Below are 24,040 nucleotides of genomic sequence, written 5' to 3'. Positions count from 1 at the left end.
AGATGTTTTGTGAAGCATTTCAATACAGAAATGCCCAATAATTTGCCCTATTTTCAAGACTGGCCACAATAGAGGCCTGTGATGAAATTGTGAGAAAGAGGTTACCCGTAGTTACGTGTGATGTTGCACCAATGTTCAACAAATCACATACAAAGAGAAAACTATTGTTAGAAGTTGGAGATATACCAATTTTCTCACTGACAGGAGACTCAGTGGAGCACCATGCAGAAATGGATGACTCAGAGGTACAGATGTTTTCTTTTCAGGCTCACATTTTTTTCTTAAAGGTGTTAAAAGACATTTTGGGAAATGTAGGAAATCAATTACTTAAATGGAAGAAGACAAAGCAGGTTAAAGAAAAGTTGAAATACCAAATGCACTATTTTTGAGAATTTCAGCACAAAATCAATACTAAGAATGATTGAACACCACAAACTGAGGTATCTGAGAATGAGGATTTTTTTCTCTAAAATTTAGCACTGCTGTATTATGGTGGTCTGTCCATCTCAGTCACCAAACTTCTGTGACAGAGTCTTATTGAGACACCAGCAACCTAATACTGACAAACATGGGCATGTTACCAAGAGGTTGTTGGTTTAAGGCCCTTTCAGGAAACTGGGATGTCACAATTTGTAACATATAAACATAAAATACAACAAATAACTGAAAAAAGCTCTCCACACCAGAATGTATTACAGCCGCGTGGGAGGGCAGTGCAACATGTACAGAAGTAAAGAAAACTCAGTTGTCTGGTGAAGACTGTGTCGATCAAAACACTATGAATACACAAACCGGCAGTAAGCCAGTTTTCTTTTTCTTCACTTTTACATAAAATACAACAGAAAAGAAACTTCCCTACAGTAAAGATTAATGGATTTAAACTGAACTATTGAATTTTTCTTGAAAAATTATCAATTATTTCCAATTAAAAAAATAATCATCACATAATTGGTGGTTTGCTAAAATATGATAGGACTCTTACTGTATCTCTTTGGTCCATCTTCGAGGCAGAAGGAGAGTGTGAGAGTCGCGTCCTCCTCAAAAAACTCTGTAGCAAAGGCGTCCCACCACAAACTGTCACTTTCCTGGTGTAGGACAGAAATAATTCAACAGTTAGAAAGAAGGACTTCTGCAGTGTTAATCAACACTATGTTTTTGTAAAGATTAATTATCTTAAGTTCATCAAAATCTTAAATTTACCTGAAAAATACAGAAAGTGCTGTATGTAAAAGTAGACTTCATGCACCCCTCTGTCCTCTAAAAAGACCGTTTTTTTTTAGTTTGTAATGAAAGTCTTCATTTTCTTCTATTATTTAATAAGCAAGTGAATAACCCTTATCCAGGTTGTTTCTCTTGTGATACTGCATTTAAAAAACATAAATCCAATATGTATTCATTAATTCTAATAAGACAAAGATATTGTGACCCATGCTTTTCTATGAGACAAGATAAGAAAACGCTGTATTTTGATATAAGAAATCAGCAATGCAGGTCTTTTAACATTCAAGTTTACAAAAAGGTACACATTTTTACTTTATACATTGATGCATGAAACATATTATGACAGGGCCAAAAGACATCACAGTATAGAAGGCTAGGACCAAATGGTCAACAGCTGCAACAAGAAATAAAAAGCATATACAAATGAGCCTATAAATTGGGTTAAAACAAGTGATATCAATGCTGGCTGCTGGCCTAAGCCTCCAACACAGGTTGATGTAAAGCCAAAGCCTAGTAAGTCCCTTTACTTTTCTTAAGCCTGGACATTGGGAGAGCCCTGCCTGAGGCTCCTACATGTCTGAATTACAAGCCGAGATCCAACAGCTTTAAAATTCACTGCTGCTTCTACTTTTTACAGCAGGTGAGAATACCTTTAACATGTACCTTCAAAAGTGCTATTAATTTCAATAGTACTAGTGCTAGTAGATGTATGGTGCAACAGAAGCAGTAGTCAGAGTCCACTCTGTGATTAAACACATTCATGTAAATCACTTTGCCCTGACATTACTCCTCTAACAGCCGTTTACCCTCCTCCCCCTGCTCCCAAAAACCTCAGATATTGAAGGCAGGACAACCCACTCTAGTCCTCTGCCCTCACCCCTCCACCCACCAATGTTCAACTGATGCTAATTTCCTCTGACACGTTATGACAGATCACTGCGTTTCATTTGGCGCAGGGCTGAGGTATGGCAAGCACTTTCCAGATGTTCACAATTAGCGTTGTCACCATCAAGTAGTGTCAAGGCCAATAAGTGGCGACGACTGGGGAGCCGCACAGGTCAACGTGTCTCAAACGTGAGGCGTATGATGAAAGTGTTAGAGATGTGGTCAGGAGGGCCAAAACCTGGACCTTCACCCAGCTGGTCAATCAATAGGTGACCATGAGTTAATGGAGAGGTTTTTTGGATGGCAAAGCAAACAGCTCAACTGGGAACTATAGACTGAACTGAGACTGAGAGTTTTCAGCAATCATGAGGCATTTTGGAAGATTATAGAAAGATCAAGTGTAGATTAATTGTCAAGAACAAATTTCAAATAATTTCAATTTTTGTTCTAAATCCAATATTTGTATTCCAAAATTTGACAAAAAATAACAAATTTTGTTCAAATAAACATCATTCCCCAACAAATAATGTAAACTGTAACAATACCCTTCTTTCAAGGATCAATTCATCTTGTGAATATATTTTTGATAATTTTTTAATCATTTGGTCCCCAGAGCCCAAGATGACATCTTGCTTATTTTGTTCAACCACGTGTCCAAAACCCCAAATATATTGCTGTAAAGTTACATGGATGTGTGAATCCTCACATTGGAGAAGCTGAAAGCAGCAAATGTATTTCTTTACTTCTCAATGTTTAATTTTTACTTCTTTCTTTGCTTTTTATTCATAAAATTGGTGATCAACATTGTTGTTTATTAAATAAAACTGTAATGTAATATTTGAATTAAGGTTTTGTGAAAAATAAAACGTTGACCATCTTTTTCAATTCAACAAGATTACTATAAAAACTTCAGCACCATAACACTGAGCCAACTGTGTCAATGGTGCAAGTTTCATCCAAAACTGGACCAGCTGTGTCAAAACATTATAGTGCTCACATTAGGTCAATTAGTGTAATTACTTAAATGACTGAACAGTTCACTCACCCTCACTGTATAACAAATGAATGTGGAAACAAGCCAGTGCATCTCTGTGTATGTGCAAGTATCACTGCATGGCCAGCTGTCCACTGGGAACAGAATGCATGAGCTGCCATGTGTGCCTGTGTGTGTTTGACTAACTGTGTCATACTGTGAGAATCAGCAGGTGCAAACTGCCAGCATGTGTGTGGTGTCTGTTTCATCTGAATACATCTAATTCTGAAGAGACTACGGAAAAAGAGTGACACACCAGGACAAAACAGACAAAGCTAGAAAGAGAGGGATTTTGGTACTCTCCACATTCAGAGTTCAACCCATAATCCAGCACCATAGGGCTGGCGGAAAATCCTGGGATTGACAGTCAAGTGAGTGGTAAACGGGACACTACACACATCCACACCCACAGCACCTCTGTGTGATCTTACTGTGAAACTATGATGACCCCGTTCTATACAGCTATTTTCTATACTATACTCTCAATGATCATTGTAACCATGGATTAATACATATTTGCTTATGTTATATATAGCTACTTTAGTGAGTATTAACAGCAGAATGACGGTAGGCCTTCGTGGGATTTAACGATACGTTAGCTAGCTATAATGTTACTCATAACATTGCTAGCTAGCTACAACGTTATTTAAATCCACAACAAAACTTATACTCAGAACTTATGTAAATTATACATAGCATCTTTAACCCACTTCACGTTAATTTAGCTAACCTTATGCACTGTGCAGTAGCTTCTGTGTTACACTTTTTCCTAGCTATCAAAGCCAACCAAAATGCTATCTAACCGGATCCAGATCTTGCTGTGCATTGAGTTAACATCTTCTTTAACTGTCTATGGTTAATATAGCATTTTTGCTAGCTTGAATACTTTCGCTTTCAACTTACTACAAATATGAAATCACATTATAACATCACTCAATATCAAACCCAATATGAAGGGAAAAAAATAACAAACCATGTAACCTCAGCCAGGTGCCAAACAAACACTAAATATGACATTTACAGACACAAAAAAACAATATTTTCTTCACCAGACTCTTGTCGTTGTAGCTGTGTTGACTGTTAAACCGACATAACACCTTCAAAATAAAAGAACAACACTTCATACCACAACTAAGGGACAAATATTAACATTGGCTTAAGAAAATAACAACATAAATTAAAAGGAAAACAACTAACGCATTTATTTGGTCTATGGCCATTAGAGGCAACTAAGTACGCAGGCCGACATTTAATCAAGTAGGGAGTATAGGCTATAGGATTAAACAAAACACAATTAATTACAGGCTACACTATACTTTACTTAGGACCATGTATCCTATACCTTTGGGATTCTTGTTTTTGTTTTAGCCTATTTTCATCCATTAGCTACTTTATACTTTAAATCCACTACATTTTAAAGGGAAATATTGTAATTCTCATTCTACTACAGTTATCTAGTTACTTTACAAATTCAGATTTAACATAGAAAGCATAGCCTTCGCTTCTAAAATATGATGTGTTGTTACAGATTAAACTGCCCAAAAGCAGGTAAAATTAGCTCCAGCTTTGACTATAGGACCTAAACTTGTAATGGAGTATTTCCATGAGTGGTCTCACTACTTTTACTTAAGTAAAGCCTTAAGAATGTCCTCCACCGCAACCCATGGCACAGGCTTTGGATACTCAACAAGACAATTTTTGTTAATGGAATAAATTTATTGTTGGTTTTGGTTTTCATAGCATTTGAAAAAGAAAAACACAGAATAGGTTTACCTATTCCGAAGTTTTATACTTGAAGTTGACTCGTTACATTTCTTTGCTGGTGCCAGTATATATAAGTATTCAACTTGAACTTTCACTGCTGCTAAATCAAGTTAGAGGATTTCATGCCAGAGTGTGATCCCCATTTTGACATAAACTGCCTGGATTTAGCGTTGGAGATGAATTTTCCGAGTGCTGTCATCCTGAGGTCTCCCATCACTCTGTTTTAAAGACTCTTCATTAAGCTTCCTCTTGCTGTTTTACTGAAAAGTGTTTTACTTAAGCTCCAACTTCTCTTCTTTTACAGAATACTGCCATGTTCAAATATTCAGTTTAACAGAAGAGGGTTAGTTACCCTCCCCCACATTCAGATGTAGCAGTGTTTCACTCATATTGACTTCAAATGTGGTTTCTTTATTAGACAAAGTTTTACTATTATATTAATTTCCTTCCCACTCTGTTTTAAAAACATTTTTCTGAAACTTAACCTTTTAACTAAAAAATATTTTCCCCTTCAACTCAATATAGTTCAGTTTGGCAGCCTATTGGCTAGGGCCTATAACCACCCCAAAATGGGGCATGTATTTCTCAAAGAGCAGAGTTGACAGCAGGGTCAAACCATATGATCTGGCTAGTGTGAGTCTCTGTTGAACAAAAAACAAAAAACAAAAAATAACAAGCACATTTCATGCAACATGGATAGCATTTAGTTTTACAACAATTACACAAATGGCACTTGACAGTTTTACTGCCATTCTCCAAAACACTTGTTTTGTTAATTAAATATGCATTTAGTGGCTTTAGCTATTAAAACTAAATGTCGCCCAGAACCGTTCTATTATATGCAGGGGATGCTATTTAGAATCAGTAACCTTTAATCCTCCAAACTGGAGCTTTTGGGCAGCTTTTGGGCAGTGTCTCGCCAAGTTGTAAAATGTAGCTTGCTGAGCCGGTGGACTGGCAAGGTTTGGTTCAGATCTAAAGACTGAGGAGAAGCTGGATCTGAGCCAGATGGGCCTGCGAACAGCTTAAGCCAGGCCAGTGGACACAAGCCATATGAATCCTCTGGCTGAAGCTGAACAAGCCATACTGAAGGCTCATGGTGCAGTGGATGTTGTCTTCAATTTCAATCCCTTGACTATTGCAGGAAATGTTAGTAGCTCTACTTTTATTCTGTCATTTGTAGCAGGTTATAAAATTGTAAAAATGAGACATATTCAAAGAAATAAAAAATCTGCCTTTTTTGTTTTGTCTCTGGCTGTCTCTCTTTGTATCAACCTCCCTCTCTTGGTCTGTCTCCCATCCTCTCTGCAGCTGCTCACTGACAGACAACGTCCTGCCTTCATTTACGCCTCTGGACTCTCTGACAAACCACGTGGCGTGACGATGTTTGTTGTCAAATGCTACAAATCAGGCCGACTCTGAGGAACCAGAGGTGAACCGACATGGTTGCATCCGTGACGGCCGTCAGCCGATAAGGCTCTATTGATTCAAATGGATCGCACCCCATCTGAGGGGGATTTATCAATGTGTCAATTGCCCACTAGGCAACCACAAATCACCAGTGCTGGCCAGACCCTGGGGATTTACAGGAAATCCAGAGGATTGGAGAAACAGCATAGGGAGGATCCTCAGTAAATAGCAACAGAGCCGAGGGTTAAATCCACACATATAGAAACAACCATATAGAATGGATAGGCAGATGACACAATGTGGCAAAAGAAAACACAAAGAGGGTGTGTAAATGTGTATAAAAACACACAAAATCTCTTTGTGCTGTGTATCCTATATGAAATCCTTTGTACTGTACATATGTCTCTATCAGGAGTGTGATTCTTCCAGAAATCCTGCTTTTCCGACCTGAAAATGAGGCTCTTGTAAACCAATCATGCAGGGGGGGGGGGCACATGGGTCGCATATTGGTAAACATAATGACCGCTCACCGCTGTCAATATTTTTTGTACCTCTGATTCATATCTTCATGTCACTCCGCAAGTTGTCCATTCATTTGTCACAATAGAAGTTCAAAGCAGAGCTCCACCAAAGAGCGTTGCAAGCGTTGCGGAAAGTTCTCTGATGTGTTCTAATTATTTTGAACATGTGGGGGCGGACTATTTATTCTTAGCTGAAGCCAACAACGGGACATTACTTTTATTTTCATTTCATTTTAGCAATGCAAGCTGGAGCGACGTAGCAGATGACCAGGTGTCTCAAAGCTACCAAGTGTTCGGTGGAGACAGGGAGTAAATGGACTTAAAAGAGTCTGGCAGTCGTGGCAGTTGAAGCTCCAGTTGGGAGTTTGGATGGAGAGTCCACTGAAGTCCACTGTGGTCTGAAGGGATAATCCTCACTAGATAACTAGCTAGCGGTAACCATTTGCTAATTGGGAGGTTGACAGTCGATCGACAGTAAGTAACATACGTTACACAGGCTGGCAGCAGCACAGAGTCCAGATGAGTCAAAGCAGGGAATAGAAATATGTTGAGAATGACCCATACCTAATCCAAAATTGAAGGTACTAAATTTACTACAAAACAAAAACAAACATTAATTTTGTGGATTGTGAAGCGGCGATATTCACGCCAGCGTCCTCACGTTTAACGTACATTATTTTGAAGTGGTAAATACAAGTATCCTCGTTGAAAAAACTACATGTAGTAAAACAAATGCTGTCATAAAACCCTCATGTCAAATGATATACAATACCTTGGCCACAATTTAGCTTGGTGGCTACAATGTACCTTCCTTTTTTACTAAAACACTTCATTCTATTGTGTGGTGCTAATGCCATTTTTCCTCAGGTATTTGGAGAAACCAACAAAAATCAGTATATTCTCAAACAGTATGGTTTTAGCCACTATCAGTTGTTGTTTCTAGACGGAGTGAAAAAAATATTCAGATAAATAAAAATCAGTTTAAAGAGGTTTCATTTTGCCTAAAAACCTAAAACCTAAAAGTGGTAGTATTTGTTAAGTCCCCAATCAACGGTACTATTACACATCTCATAAAGAACGCACGCTAAGCATGCAGGTTAACTAGGGGTCTGTCGCCGCATCATGGGTGTGCAGTATTTTTTCTTGCTTTTCTGTGCTTTGCCAATCATACCTACCATATAAAAGAAGGCCACAGTTTTCTTCCCTCACTCTACCTTTTCTATCTGTCCATAAAGCCCCAAAGTCTATGTTTTACATGAACCATTTCTCCCAGCAAGCATTAGTTAGTCTGTATTTTCTTTTCTGCCGTTGCTTCCAGCCTCTTGTGGCAGAAAAGCCTCCACGAGTGCATGTCTGGGGCCTGACCTTGGAGAATTACCAATGTCTGAATCCCCATTCAGCTCCTGAATAGCATATAGCCCGGCTGACTGTTGGGCCAAGGAAGTTTTACTGTGCTGAGAGATTCAAAGAGCTTCAGGTTATTGGGGAGCATAACAACTTAACAGAACCAAAGACTCTCTAGATGTTTCGAAAAGATCTTTAGCAAGGTAGCTTTTGTTTGATTGTTTGGTGAAGGCCATTGAGAGATGACACATTTTAAATTGACGTCAATTAAAGCTATTTTTTTTTCAGGGAAAGTCACACTTCATGTGCATGACTGTGATTATCTTCATTTGTGTGGCAGCACCTTGACATCTGAAATGTTCATGATAAAGTTATTCACATTATTAGAATCAATGTATAAAGCGCCTTCAAACTGAAATACAAGTGAAAGAATATTAAAAATGTTTTTGTATTTAACAAGTTAAATGAAAACATTGGATTTAGCTATTTAAATGTCAGGATTTGCTACTGTTGCTGGTGTTTTACTATACTGCAACACAAGCATGTGATCTCTGACTGCTGCTTGTAACTTCCAACACTTAAATAAGAAAAGAAAATGTGAATGATAGACATGCAATTAAATGTGGGAACTTCTTCACTGACTTCCTTTGTATAAGAAAGTTCATTCCAGGTGAATGTGCAGTGGCTGTTCAAGGGCAATGACTCCCCCCCTCTTGCTGAATTCATTTGTTCTCATTTGCATAATGCTTGGCTGGTGGCTGTAAGGTAGCCAAATGCAGCAACATGTTAAGTTTGCATTATATAAAAACACTTAAGACCCTGGAGGATAAACCTGCACTGATATCAAACATTAGTGTGCACTGAGTCTGACATGATTAACGTGGTGTTGTATGTAGTCTAAAGGAGTGGTTCTTGTACTTTGTCATCCTAAGGACCTTTTAATAGAAACCGTACCTGCATGTGTGGTTAAGCTCCATGGGCCACCATGTCTGGGTGTATATTTTGTACAGAATGTTACAGTTATGATCTTTTTAGATTTAAGGTCGCAGTTAATAGACATAAGTTGTTTGTCTGCTGTTTTAATCCAGGTAACATGCATGAAGAGGTGCTGCTACGAAAACCGCAGGATACATTGAGCACTGTTGGCTTTTACTCAGAAGGTTGCAGGATTGATCCCCACAACAGCAGTAAAATCGTTGTCCTGATGAAGGGACCTAGATCAATGCACTCACACTGACTGACGGAAGTGGGACATGCTGAAGGCTTCAGCTTAATTCCTAAAAATGAATGTCAGCAAGCTATGTTCAAAACGGCAGAACCTTTTGCATTGCAACCTGTTAGAAAGATAGAAAATGAACTTCAACCTCATGATGCGTGAGCTCTTCAAAAAAGCAAAATGTGATTTTTTAATTTTTTTTTAACCTTTTTAGATTGTTTAATTGGATAACTCTCTGAGGCTTATCGCACCAAATTATATATTATATGTTATGATTTCACAAGAAAACAAACATACATTTCCTATACAGAAAGAAACTTTTATGAATCAGAATAATGTTATGATCTTTTTTCCTAACTTTTTAATCATCTGGTGACCCCTCAGATTTATCTTTTGACCCCCATGAGTGGTCGTGACCTCCACCTTGGGAAACACTCAATAAGAGGATTTGCTGTCTTCCTTTGTTTTGTATGATTGTAAATTCAATTTCGTTTGGTTTTGGACTGTTAGTCAGACAAAACAGTCTTTTTGAAGATATCACAATGGAATCTGATATTTTATACATCTACTAAACAAATAATAAAAACAAAGTTCCAGCTTTACGCATAAAAAAACTGAAACATGTACAGGTTCAATAAACAACGAGGCATCTTAAAAAGCTCCTCTCCTCAATGAAGAGAAACAAAAATAAGTCTATATGCACCAGCAGAGACACACGATAAGGGCACCATGTTAAGTGAGAACAAATATCAATAAGGAGGAAAATAATAACACAACAAAATGCATGAATGACAAAGTCAAATTATTTACAGACCCCATGAGAAATTAAGACCAGAAGGAAGGTGAGGATTTGGGCTCTGACTTGGACACACTAACACTAATTCTACCTATCCAGCCTGTATTTCCCACTGCTGAGCAATTTAAACTGGAATAAACAATCAACAACATGGCACACTTCCTCCAACCGTCTAACAAGATCTTTGATCAATGCTGAATTCATCACATCTTCAGATATTGTTCAGTTTAGGTGAATGTGCTCTGTTGTAATGTCACTAGTTAGCTCCTATGCTTTAAACACATCCTCACCTGTTGCTAATCTACTGTATCAACGCATCCCCATGAACGGGTCCGTCTGATATAGTACAAAAATGTAATTTAATATTTTCATTCCAGTAATTTGTTTTGTTATTATTCTGCTGAATATTGGAATTTTATTTTTTTTGAATGTTTACTCCTGGATGCATTTTAAACTGGGAAATGAGCAAACAAATAGATTCAGTTTTAATTTATCTTATCAACTTATTTGTACAGAAAAAAGTATTATGAAAATATCCCATAATGTTGAATTTACTGATGATGTTTTTTTTTGACTCATCTGATTTTAGCCTTGATGGTTTTTTCCTTTTGTTACAAAAATGATATCTAAATAATTAGGGATGCACTGATGCCAATTGTTGCTGATGAGAGACATTGGGCTAACACCGCTACATTAAATATCAGTGGTGAAGTTTACGGGCAACTGCTGATAAGCTTTTTCACAAAGCAGCTTGGAAACACGGTTTCTGTGATGTGTTGACGGCTGGGAATCTCTCAGCTCCAGTAGGCCTATACTGAACAGACGTTGGAACCCAGTATTATTAACGACTGAGAATGGATGGTCGTCAAGTCCAAACATGCATTGGGCAAGAGCCTAGTTATTTCTTTACAGCCAAAAATCTCCAAACGGCTGGCATAGCTCCTCTTCCGTTGCCTTATACACACTGCTACGAGGTGGTTTCGGGTGTGGTAGTATCAGAGTATCGGGGATGAGCTGCTGGAGGAGGTCTCCCTCTACTTCAAATTCTGGTGTATCTTTACTTTTCCAGAAAACTGCAGGTTTGCTGCAACTCTCCATCCATCCATCCATCCATCTTCGTCCGCTTATCTCGTATCGGGTCACGGGGGGGAGCAGCTCCAACAGGGGACCCCGAACTTCCCTTCCCCCTGCGACTCTCAGTTCTTTTAAATCAAGGCTGAAGCCCTTTCTTTTTGAGGGTGCTCAATTTACTGTTCATTTCTTACACTGCACTGTAACTTTTATTCTTGTATTCTATACCTGTCCAAATCTATTTTACCTGCTTTTATATTCTTTCATAAATTTTTGTAATTATTGTAAATGCTATTTAATGTTTTATGTAAAGCACTTTGAATTGCCTTGTGGTTTAAATGTGCCATGTACATACAGCTGCCTTGCCTAGTAATATTCTGTAGTCCATTCTCTCTTTATTCAGAATAGTTCACTAAAACAGCTGATCAGCAATATGATGAAACAGCCTGAAACTAGCACAGAGCAGAAACTGGCTCCCTGTGTAACTAACTGGAAGTACAGTATGTCTCCTCCGTGTTCACTGTGTCCAGTGCTGAACCGTTTTTTTTTTTTTGCTCAATGATAAAATATTACAATTTATTTCAGCTAAGTATACAGCACAAGTTACTCTGTTTTTTACAAGCTTAGTGTCATCCAAAAGGTCAATCAATACCAATTAATAATTAAATATACTTCGACCAGCTTATTGTGGTACTGTATGGAAATGAAGTCCTCCCCATTTTAAGTCAATTTAATAGTAGAAGACAGCAAAGGAAAATTATAGGATAATGGACAATAAATCCAGAATACAGAACATGAAACGACATGAATAATCTAAAAATTGTAATATTCTTGACAAAAAAGTTGCATGCTCCTCACTAGTTTACACATTACTTAATTTAGAAACAATCTAAATAAGATATAGAGATACAGTGCATCCCAGAAATATGATAAAAACTTGATTAAGTAAGGCAGAATAAGAAAATACTTAAAACAAGTCTTGGGAAAGTGAAACAATAAAGTGCTTAAAAGGAGGCTGTTCCCCCAAGAAACATGACAACATTGGTCGCTTCAGTAAATCACCCCAAAACACATGTTTACGTTCAGGGGGATGATGGATGGGTCAATAAAACATCCAACTTTAACGCGGGAGACCAAGCTTTGATTCCTATTTTCAATCCCAGTCAATGTTGGTTTCTTTTAAAATGACGGCAGTCCATCCCTAACCTCAAACGAGTGGTTATTATTGTAACCAAAACAACAAAGGTGCCCTAACCTCAATAATGTAGTAATTTAGAGCCAAACCACAATTTTTGCCTAAATCTTACTAAGATGTGTTAGACTGGATTTACCCAGTCCGATCTGCCGGCGATTTCATTTTGCCCTGCAGGCTGGAAGCCTGTACATGTATCTATCCTACTTCCATTACAAATCTGCAGGTGCTAATCACAAAACGCATCCACTTGGCGCACTATTGTTGGTTTTAACACCATTACGATAGAGAAGCAACCAAGCAGCTTTTTGATTATATTCAACATGGCGGCCACCAAAGCACAGCAACCCGTTGCTGCCACTGTCTTTGCTATGTCACCTGAATCGTTGGTCTGATTGATTGAAGGACTATCCAATTGCGTACAGAGTCGTTTGAACTATGCCTGTTGATCACGCCTCTTGTGCAGAGAAAATACAGAGCAGATTCCCTAGACTAATATTCAATCTTTAAAGTTTGAGCTTGGTCTGGTGATGGCCAGACTAAAGCAGTGCCTAACCCCAACCTAACCAAACCAAATTTGTAATTGTTTAAGTTTAAGACCCTTCAACACATCGGCTACAGCAAAGATTCAACCTGTGACCTCTTTGTTTCGTAACACTCTCTAACCATATCGGGGAGGAGAGAACAACAGGACATCGACCGACTGCAGGTCCCTCTGTCTCCTCTGTTATCTGAGCGACAGTGCAGCCTGGAAGGAACCATGGGAAAGAGTCAGGAAAAAGGTGGGTCTATTGTCCAAGCATCCTGCTGGATGTGACTGACGCTCATTGTTTGACCATAGGCCTTGTTTTGTTTTGTTTTCCGTATGATTTTCTTGGGAACATCCTCTCAGAGCATGTACAGTGTCACATTATTGAACAAAATCAAATGACAATGCCAATGTGTTATATCAAACAAACACATTGGAGGAGGTCAAATAGCTTTGTTTATTTGCCTTTAATGGTTATTACTTTATTTACATTTTGTGTTTACACTTTACAGATATTGTGAGTTGTGACTCTTGTAAAAAAATCTTAAAAAGCTTTTTAAATTCTATAATTATTCGATCGATTATATTAACCTTGCAATTACTGCCTTGTTTGGCCACTTGGGGGCAGCGGAAACAAGTTAAACACAACATTGACAGATCATCATCTTCAAGTTCACATTGTGAACTAATTAGCAAATGAGTTGCCTACACAAACAGCAGTTACTGAGCAGCAATATCGTTTATTTGGAGTCGTGTTTCTGTTCACCTGATAAATGTAAGTCTAATATTTGCTCTCTTTTAGCTCTGTTTTTGGTCTCTACCAACTCTTGAGGGAACTATTGTCACTCTTTAGCTGCTAAATGCTCCTCTATGTTTACCACCTTGTCTGTTTTATGAGTTTAAAAAAAACAACAACAAAAAAACGCCTGCTGCAGCCAAAAATTACATTATGACAGTGAACCAGAACAGTAAAGTTATGGGCGGTACAGTTAAATCTCACTATAAAGCACTGTAAATCCGAGGGGAGCTGCAGATTTGGATGCCAATGCAGGTTTATCTTTGCAAGCAACCCCTCTTACATTATCATTTTATACATTGTTATTATAAAAAATATTGATTAAAGCTGCGTTATTTTTAACTGGGAAGCTCTGCAGGCTCCTGAGCTACACGTCCGTGTTAGTGTTACTATTGTTGTGACTATATGTCTTTCATATGTGTGACTTGCGTCTCATGTTGTGCATGGGTGATCGGTCTAGTTATCCCTTTTGGCAATAAATAAAGTTGTCTATCACTGTGATCTGTTAATGTGACTCATAACTTGGAAAAGGACCGGATAGTATTTAACTGTGCTGTTAAATTGCATGTTATTCAATGGAGAATATTCAGTTTTCCTACTGAATTTATCTCAAAACCTCTTTATTCAATGATTTTACACAAAAGAGAAGCTTTATTAGGAATTATTTAATAAACAGCCCAAAGGTACTCAACTAAGTTAACAGTAATGACTACAGGATAAGGTTACTTTTTACCGTCTTTTCAAAACTACTCACCTTCTAGCAGCATTATTCTTTAATTTGGCGAGGGGGATACAGTCAAGGAGTTAACTAAAGGAAGCAGAAGCTAATGGGATTCAGTCCTTTTAGTGACTAGCAGTATTATGAAAAAATAAAATGTTCTTGGTTTTAATGCAAGAGCTCCGAGCGACGTTTTACGGGTCTAAAAAAGCCTGTCTGTTCGATGTCTGTTCATTGTCAATAAATCAATGAATCATAAAAACACATATCAGAAATTCGGTGTGTAGAGAAAGAAATAATAATACTGTTTAGTCAGTCCGGGCAGAATAAATAACAAATGCTATAGACTTATTTAGGACACTATTTTTTAGTTTTAGTTTTTTCATGAGTGGCAGGGAGTATAAATGATGATTTTTGATTACATGTATTTGATAATTGAATGGATGCTGTAAAAATCAACACTGTCCAAGCATAGCTTAGTGACAATATCCTGTGTCCCTGAGGCTGCTTTTAACAGAAAACAAACACTAACATCTACACATCTATAATACAAGAAGACACTCTGCCCTAACCCTAACCCACACATACACTATATATTTAACATGTTTTTTTTAATAGTTGATTAATTGGTTTTTAAAGGCTTTTGTTCAGTTTTACATCATTAAAAAACTCAGTCATGACACATGAAAAGCTTTTTCAATGATCTCTGCAGTGGCTTCTTTTCCCTGATGGTAGATAAATCCAACAGTAATGGTTCAGATAAGGGCACCGTGATGTTCAACACCTTTCTGGTAATTACTCTCAGCCAGTTTCACACACATGCACTGTAAAAAATGTGTTGCTAAGTATTTATACAACTTAGGAAGTTCTTTTTTTTGTTAGTTTGGTAAAAGTTTAGTTTCACGCATTTTGAAAGAAGAGTTTTAAACAACTCCTGTGATGCTTTGATGGGATAATAGACAGCAAATCTTAAAAAATGACAAGCTGGAATTGGGAAAAGTTTGGCATGCTTGTAATTTATTTTATTTATTTTTGTATCTATTGACAAATCGATTAATCTACTAAACTTTTCAGCTCTAGTTTGGATATCACTGTTAAAGGATCTACAGCATCTTGAAGACATCAGCGTGGTCTCTGAGAAACCTTTTACAATTTTCTGACTTTTTAAACCAAACAGTAGATGAGACTAATCAATGATGAAAATCATGATTTACAGTTCTAACGTCTTATGAAGTAAAACTTCCTTTGAGTGTTCTCAGTGTCTTGGTGGCTCATCTTTAATCCCTGTCTGTGAACCTCACAGCTCAGTACCAACTTGACCTCTACATCATAAGCCTATTCATGTCAATCTGACACATAGAGCTGATGGGAACAGATCCACTTTTCCCCTGACAGGAACAAGGGATTTTGCCATAATGAACACTCCAGTTCCTCCAGTTCCACAGTTGAGCCAATGAGTCAGGGTATGTGGGGCCATTTGAATAATGAGAATGAGACTAACTATGTGCACTAGTCACAAAAATCCAATGAATGGCCTGCCAATCACTGTTACTGATTGGATGTCTATCCACTGAGGAAGAGTGTGACCATTAAACCTACTGTCAGCAGCAGCAGAAGAGAGCTTTCTGAATACAGCCCTGTGGGTGTTATTAAGGCGCCTCCATTAAAAATGCTTTTGTTTTCCTTCTGTTTCACCCTCTGTGATGTAGTTTTACTTACAGTGTTATTCTGTGTCCCCGCTCTCTTCTGCTGAATATTAATGTCTTCTATGCTAATGGCCTTACACTGGCTGAGGTCGACCAAGCTCCTCCTCTGAATGTTAATCCGCTGCCTCATTTGCATACGCTTAAGTGTCAAATTCCCCCACAAATCATTGCAGCTGCCTCCGTACGCGAGGCCATTGGCCCCAGAGCGACAGCACAGAAACAATGTGGTCATGCCGTGTGCATAGCATCAAATCCACATCAAAGCCTGTTTAGATTGCCAGGTCACCGCGGGTTCACTTTGTGTAAAATGAAGGTAATGGGATAGCAGTCAACCCGGTGAAGAAATACAGCCAGGCAGGTAATAAGTATGAATGGAGCAGGTAATAAGGTTGGGATAGACACAGACCCTGAGTCATCACAGGAGCAGGACTGTTTAAGCTGCAGCACAGTTATCAGTTCAAAGGTGAGCGCTGATCCCAGGCAGGCACATAGTACTTGTGTTGGTTTTTATTCCTTTTTACTTTCATGTGAGCTTCTGAGTGCAAGGCAGGGGAAAAGGTTGTTACAGAAAACAGTCATTCAGCATGTTTTGAAGGGAGAGTTTAGCCTAAAAATGACAACAAAATATCATATTCTATGTATCTTTAGGATTTGAAAGCGTTAAATCCTAAAACATCATCAGTGTTAAAGATCCAAGCCCAAACTCCAAGGGAGATATTGTCATTTTTGCATATTGTCACCACTATTAAAGCTGAAACAATTAGTCGATTAACCAATTAGTAGATTAAAAGAAAACTATTCAACAACTGTTTTGATAATCGATTAATCATTTAAGTTGTTTTTTTAACAAAAATACCAAACACTTCTTCTCAATTGTGAATATTTGCTGCTTTTCTTAACTTTATTGGACATTAAACCGAACATCTTTGGGTTTTGGAGTGTTTATCAAACAAAAGAGGCGAATAAAAGACGTCACCTCTGGCATTAGGAAATTGTGATTGTGGAAAAAAGTGACCTTTCAGTATTTGTTTGACCTTTTATTGATTAAAGGATTCATGTAAAAAAATTATCTGCAGATTATTTGTTAATGAAAATATCCATTAATTGCAGCCCTAATATCATCATTACTAAAGAAAATAATGTCTGTATCAGTTGATTATTCAATTTGTCAACTAGTTTAAAAAACAAGTAATCAATTATGTAATTTTCAAAGCGAAAACTCTAATGCATTCTCTGGTGAATCCTCTATGTGGATAGAGGATTCACTGACTTTCTCTGTTTTATGTGATTGTAAACTTGAGTTTTGGATTGTTGGTTGCAAAAACAAGACATTTAAAGACTTTACCTTAGACGCAAAGAAGCAGAAATGGACGTTTTCACGATTTTGGGATAAATTACTTAATCAACAAAGTAATCAAAAGATTGATGGACAATGAAATTAATAATTAGTTGCAGCTCAATACTACACTGCAGCTCCCTCCACCTACAGGCCCACTTGCTTTCTTTCTGGGGGGTTGTATGACAGACTTAGATGAGAGAATGTGTCCACCTAAAAGTAAACTACAAAAAACTGTAAAACAAGCTCTCTAATGCACTGAACGCCACCAAAATGGAATCTTAACTGGTTGTAAAAGCACAAGAGCTCGTGAAGGTGATTTGACTTCTGGTAAAGTTAATTTCTTTGGCTTTTAAAAGAATTCAATAGGAGATGCTGCAAACGTTGTTCACTAAAAGTTCCAGTCCGTGCAACAATACTGTTTGTAAGCTATTAAATCAAAAAGAATCAAAATAACATGTCTCTGTCTAATTGCATAATAACAACTTGGTATTTTACTCCCAGATGATTCACAAAGCCTCTGCTAAAGATGTCACTTATACTCATACAGACTATAGCTTCCTCTGGGGGTAAGAAAGTCTCCTCCAAGTGTCAAGTCCTTGAGTCCTGCGCCTGCCAGTGCGAGCAGCAGTTGCACCACCAGCCAAGCAAATTCAAAAGCACACTCATGAATAAGACAAATGGTAGAATTTCTAACAGAAGAGTGATTTCAGTCGACTCCTTCAACACTTTTGGAAAAGGTAGTGTCAGACTGAGGCTTAGTCAGTTTAAAAACTACCCAGAGCGGTTTGAAATGCAAACCATAGTGAGTCATTTTGCTTCGACGGCCTGCCAGCAAGCCCGGTGTTAAGTACGCTCAGAGCCATTCTTATCCTTAACAATGGAAGTCCTTTCACGGTGTTAAGCATCTTTACTTGGGTGATAATTCTGACAAGACCGCTATTCGTAAGCTTGAAATCATTTTGACTGGATCAACAAAATATATCAACAAACCCATTCAAAGAGAGGATTTAATATGTCTCTTCACACTAAAATCCAACAGACAAATTCACTATCATATGTTCTTTGAATTTGTTTAATATACGTCCTGTCCTACTGTATGTAGGTCATTGAAAAAATAAAAAAAGCCTCTGCACATAATTACATATCTAAAAGGATTTCCGTTCAGTCTTTAACATCCCCAAAAAACGTACTTGATGTTATTTTATCACCTTGAATACGTCATGCCTTTTTCCATTTTTGAGAGAATTGCCTATGAACATGATTTCAAATCATTGACATGAACAGAAACAAAGTGGTATTGCTGTGTCAGCTGTAAATCATTGTTAAATGCAATGGATTTGTCATTGTTGTTGGTGTAGGTAGTAATATCATCCCAGATCTCAAATAGGTCTATTTGTTCTTTGCTTCTAAGCTTTTAAAACAGTTTGTTCACCAGAGGTCTAACAGGGAGTCTAATTGGCCAAAAACATGCACAACATTACTATGCAGGATAACATAGGTGTCCGTGAAGGACGTTTAGAGAATAATAAATGTGTTCACATATAGCTTATACTAATATAAAATATAATATGTTATGTTAATTTATTTACCACTTTAATACTTTTCTACATACTGGGGTTAAATAAGATCAGAAAAAAAGAGAACAGCTTTAATTTAGTTAAATTAAATTAATTAATTAATTACATTTTAGATTCAATTTAAACAGCAGTGAACAATGAGGAAGCGAAGCCAATTTCAACAAAACACAAGCATTAAGATTGTAAGGTTGAGTTAATCAAGCTGATACTTCCATGACAGATCAGTTCACTGCCAGCAGTTTATATATCAAACACAGAAGGATATAGATGTGCAACAGCTGCTAGCAGCAGAACCTTGATGAAATATTCAAGAAACCATCCACCAGGACAATTCAGCTACTTTCTTCTAATGGAATCCAGATTTTCTTTTTTTCGTGCAAGAAACATCCCAAACTTCCTGTTTTGTTACAACGTTGTCCTGACCCTGTGCTGATGCTGACATGGTCTTGTTTCCAAATGCGAGCTGAATGTTAAAGCAGCAGCTCAGTGATAAAAAGAAGCAACAGAATGACCCCTTCAGGCACGCATCATCATTAATGGACCAGCAGCTAACGTCCGCTTTACAGGAAGTAAACAGGATACGTTTCATGAAGCATACACAATATCTTTAAACAATTTATATCTCGGTTTCAGTAAGAGTGAAAGAGACAAATACGAATCACAAGTGGAGCTCTGTAAAGGCAGATTTCTATTACAATTACCCTCTCCTCAAATATGTTTTTCACACGCAATAGGTTTGTGTAAATTGATGGCTACTGCCTTTCATTCATAAGGATAATTACTATATAATTTCGTTAAAAGCTTGAACTGAGAGCTGTCTCCCACATCTGGATGCAAACAAATTGCAAAAACTCAATACATCTATTTCTTTCCGCTAAAGGACACTACCTCTTCCTCATTACATTAACAACCTGCTTTTTAAATTCAAAAAATAACCACATTGCTAAAGAGAAGATGTATAATACATTCCTGTCGCTGAAGAAAGAAAGAAAAATGATGAGAAGGAGCATAAAGATGATACGAACACCAGCGGAAACAAAAACTAATTATATTATTATGCAATTATATAATTTAGTCTGAGGAGATGAAGGTAATGGTTTAAACTGATGTGTGTAGGCATAACGTGTTTGTGTGCTCACAGCATGGAACTCATCTATGTGTACATGTCTGGTGGTACGTTAACACTCAGGCACCGGTGTCCTGTCATGTCTATGAGTGAGTGAGAGTGTGGGTGTGTGTGTGTGTGTGTATGTGTGTGTGTGTGTGTGTGTGTGTGTGTGTATGTGTGCGTGTGTGTTTGTGCTTGTGTGCATGGTAATTGCACTTTTTGTCTGGGTAAATGTGGTACGGGAGTTGAGGGTTGAGGTCCACTGGGGCTTAGACCACTCCGTATGAATAATGCATCAGACTGGGCTGTGGCATCTCAGCAACATTGCCTTGGTCTGCTTAAAGTTGCAAGTTCCTCTTTAGGAAAGTCAGCATCATTCTGTGAGCTGCTGCAGTAACTCAGCTGGAGCCTGGCTCTAAAACCAGATTTCCAAAATGACTACCACAATTTCACATCAAATCGTTTCATTGTGATATATTTATCCAAAACATCTCCATTTTTTTATGTATTAGTGGAAATAAAATTCCAGCTGAAAGATGTCGGCAGCCACTAGAACTCACATTATAAAAAAAAATTATATAAAAAAAAAAAACGCTTGTCCATCAATCAATAAGCCGATTGATAGAGAATTCATTTGCACCTATTTAAAAAAATGATTAATTTTAAAGTAAGTAAAGATTGCATAAAATCGATGATTCTGGCTTCTCAATTGTGAATATTTTCTGGTTTTCTTATTCTTCTGTGATAGTAAAGTCAGAACCCTTTTGTTTTGAACTGCAGGTCAAACAAATCAAGACATTTTTAGAGGTCACCATGGGCTCTGGGCACTTGTGATTGGCATTTTACTGGCATTCTATAGACCAAATGATTAATCAAATGAGAAACACTTGGTAGATTAATGCATAATGAAAATAATCCTTAGTTGCAGCTCTAACACTTATAGTTTAAAAAGTGAACATTTAGGATGCTAAAAGGTGTTTTTTTTATTTCATTTTGCTGCCTTCTATTCTCTTAAAGACGCCTCTTGAGGAGAACTTGACATGTTGGATGAACTTCTTATCTGCAGATTTGCACATGTGAGATCAGAGAACAGATGCTGAAGACAGATGCTTGCCATATAATTCACAGTGGGATCACTAAAGGTTTAGTCTGAATGACACTGTACGCCACGCTTGCTAACGTGAGATTATTTCACCCTCATGCAGTTATATCATGATCATCTTACTTTGCAATCAGGTTCACTTTCATTGAGAAAACTTCATCATCAGACACAGTGATGATTCATGAATCGTAGCATAGTGTAAATGTTTTTGCAGTGACCCCACAAACACTTCACCACAGCGGGCAAACTCTCTACATTCATGCTGGTCTAGAGCTGTTGCAGTTTTTAACCGCCTAAACATAATATGCAAATATGTATAAAAAAAAGGCAATATATGCAAATAAATTAAAAGCAAGTTAAAAGGCTACTTTGCCTCGGTTTATGCAGCTGGGTTGGACTTGAATATTCTTTCTGACATCCTCACTTATGTTTATGTATAACTTTGTGTATTAATATCACACACTGCAAAAACAAGTGTTATTCTGAATCTTAGTGAAGTAGGCTAATGAGTCTTGAAATCTTGATTAAAATCTTTAAAATTCAAATATTTGCAATCCAGTTTCACCTGATTTTGATTTCCTAGTCTAGCTTACTTCAGGTGTTTTACTCAACTCACTATCAGACTATGTGACACTTAAATTATGAATTAAAAAAAAACTTAATTGGCCACGTGAAAGCATATCTTCTACATATCGTTTCCAACATATTCGTTTTCATCTAAAACAGATGACTTCAGATGAGGACATTTCTTGCAGCGTACACCACCGTTTACTTTCACCTCAGGAATGTTTGGCACTTTGGCATCACATCCACACCACTGGACTGACAGACCTTTATATCTTTATAGACCCTTTCCTCTCTCTCTTTCTCTCTCTCTCTCTCTCCAGCCCCAACATCCCTTCCCTCCTCCCCGCTCCGGACCTCCACAGACCGTTACCCTTTCACCGGTACCGCAACCTAAACTGGACCGTGCAGCAGTTGTCCCCGGTCGGCTCACCTCTGTGCGCGCCTGCAGTCGCTTGTTCATCTCGTAGATCCGATACTCGGGCTGGACCATGTAGGGCGAGTGTCTCCTGTAGAAGGGTCCGAACGGAGACGAGTAGAACGGGTCGTGGGTTGAGTTGGACATGGTGGCTCCTGGCGAGGCGCGCGGCGCAATTTCAACATCCAGCGCACATTGGAGTGCGATGCTCTCCGAAGACCCCCAGTAGGAAGCAGCCGCTGTAGAGGCTGAGCTGCACTCTGCAAGTTGGCCTGCCTAGTTCGCTGCTATAGCGTGGTGCTGGAGGAGGGAGGAGGGAGGAGAGGAGTGGAGGAGGGGGAGGGGGAGGAACAGGGGGAGGAACAGGGGAGGGGGGCAGAATTGAAGGGGGAGGAGGGAAGTCGTTTCCTGTTCCCTCAAGACCTACACTCAGTTTTGCACTCTTGCAAAGTTCAAGTAAGATCTCCGTGTGCATGTGTATGTGTGTGTGCTTTTTTGTGTGCATTGTTTAAGTTTACATGCACTCATACTATAAGTCTGATGACTTAATATTCATTAATTGACATCATAGTTTCGGAATTTCAGTGGTGATAATAAAATTAAACTGATTGATCCCTTTAGTAAAGTACATTGCAGAACAGTTACAATGCCTGATCTGAATATATGGGCTTAATAAATTGACTAAATATGAACACTGTCTGCAGCATATCAGAGCGATTTGATATTTATGAAAATGTGTTGCCATATTTATCACACATATTGCTTTTGGTCATGTTTTGCCAGTTAAATCCTGAATAAAAAGGTGAGAGTCCATCACAGCTTAGGGTCACATATCTTCAGTGTTAACAATATTAACTACGACTACGCCATCAGGGCAGCAATTGAAATTAATAACTTTAGTTGATTTCTATATTGGAAAAAATGTTTCCTGGAAGTTTGTCTTATAAAAAAGTGAAAAAAAGGTAACATTTAAAATCTGCACGTTTTGCGTTGGAAATTGAAAATGTTTACTGACCGTGGCTAGATCTGAAGGTAGATCTTCAAAAAGGTTAATTGTACTTCCTCCTGAGCCATAAACTGTGAGAGGTAAAGGTAAAGATTCACAGTAAGTGATGATGAGAGCATGCTGGGCAAGACAGCTGACAAGGCTGTACTTGTAAACAGTCCATTTCATGTGTAGCATGATATCAAAAATTGTGTTGATTGCGTTGCCTGCGACTAACGACTGAATCTCAGGAACTGGCTACTTATGCACCAAGTGACATCATTTTTGGTCAGAGGAAGCTAGAGGGGAAATACTTACCGCTTCGTCTGCGGCAGTGGGCAGTCAGCAATCCACAATGTCAGTCTGAATTTCAACAAGCCAAAACATGTATCATATTTTTCACGTAATTCAGTAACATGTGCATAGTGATTGGTCGATAATGGATTGTTTTTACTGTGAAGCCACTTCGCATAAGATTTAAACATTTAAACATTAAAAAAATGTGAATAATAAAACACAGCATTTTCATGTGAATATTATATATACTGTATACATATATTTTTTAAATATTGTTGATTGTCAGATTAACCCGTTAAGAGGCCCTGGAGTCAAAATTTGCAATTGGGCCGCTACAACCACCCACCTGCCACCCTGTGTGCAGCGTGTACTCTGTCACCCATTAAACATTTGCTTTTGACAAAGGCTGCACAATTTAAGATGATAAAGCAGGACCAACCTGAGTTCA

The 24,040-nt window shown here is 38.0% G+C and overlaps 1 protein-coding gene across 7 annotated transcripts in view; it reads right to left on the bottom strand.

Moving 5' to 3' along the window:
* The window catches only part of ldb2a (LIM domain binding 2a), an 85,693-nt gene extending 63,083 nt beyond the window's left edge, over window positions 1–22,610 (bottom strand). For 4 of the 7 annotated variants that reach the window (XM_034883701.1, XM_034883703.1, XM_034883705.1 and 1 more), the window contains exons 1-2: window positions 22,326–22,609; window positions 983–1,085 (exon numbers count right to left, since the gene is read on the bottom strand). In XM_034883701.1, the coding sequence (XP_034739592.1) occupies window positions 983–1,085; window positions 22,326–22,457 (235 nt within the window). In that variant the 5' untranslated portion in view covers window positions 22,458–22,609. Of the gene's footprint in view, window positions 1–982; window positions 1,086–22,325 lie in introns of all 7 variants that reach the window. The other 3 variants (XM_034883702.1, XM_034883704.1, XM_034883708.1) reach the window with 2 other exon arrangements.
* Between the last annotated feature and the right edge of the window lie 1,430 nt (window positions 22,611–24,040).

The sequence above is a fragment of the Etheostoma cragini genome, chromosome 10 (assembly GCF_013103735.1).
Source record: "Etheostoma cragini isolate CJK2018 chromosome 10, CSU_Ecrag_1.0, whole genome shotgun sequence".
NCBI classification, from domain to species: domain Eukaryota; kingdom Metazoa; phylum Chordata; class Actinopteri; order Perciformes; family Percidae; genus Etheostoma; species Etheostoma cragini.
The sequence above is the reverse complement of the archived record's forward strand: the minus strand, read 5'-3'. Positions and strand labels throughout refer to the sequence as shown.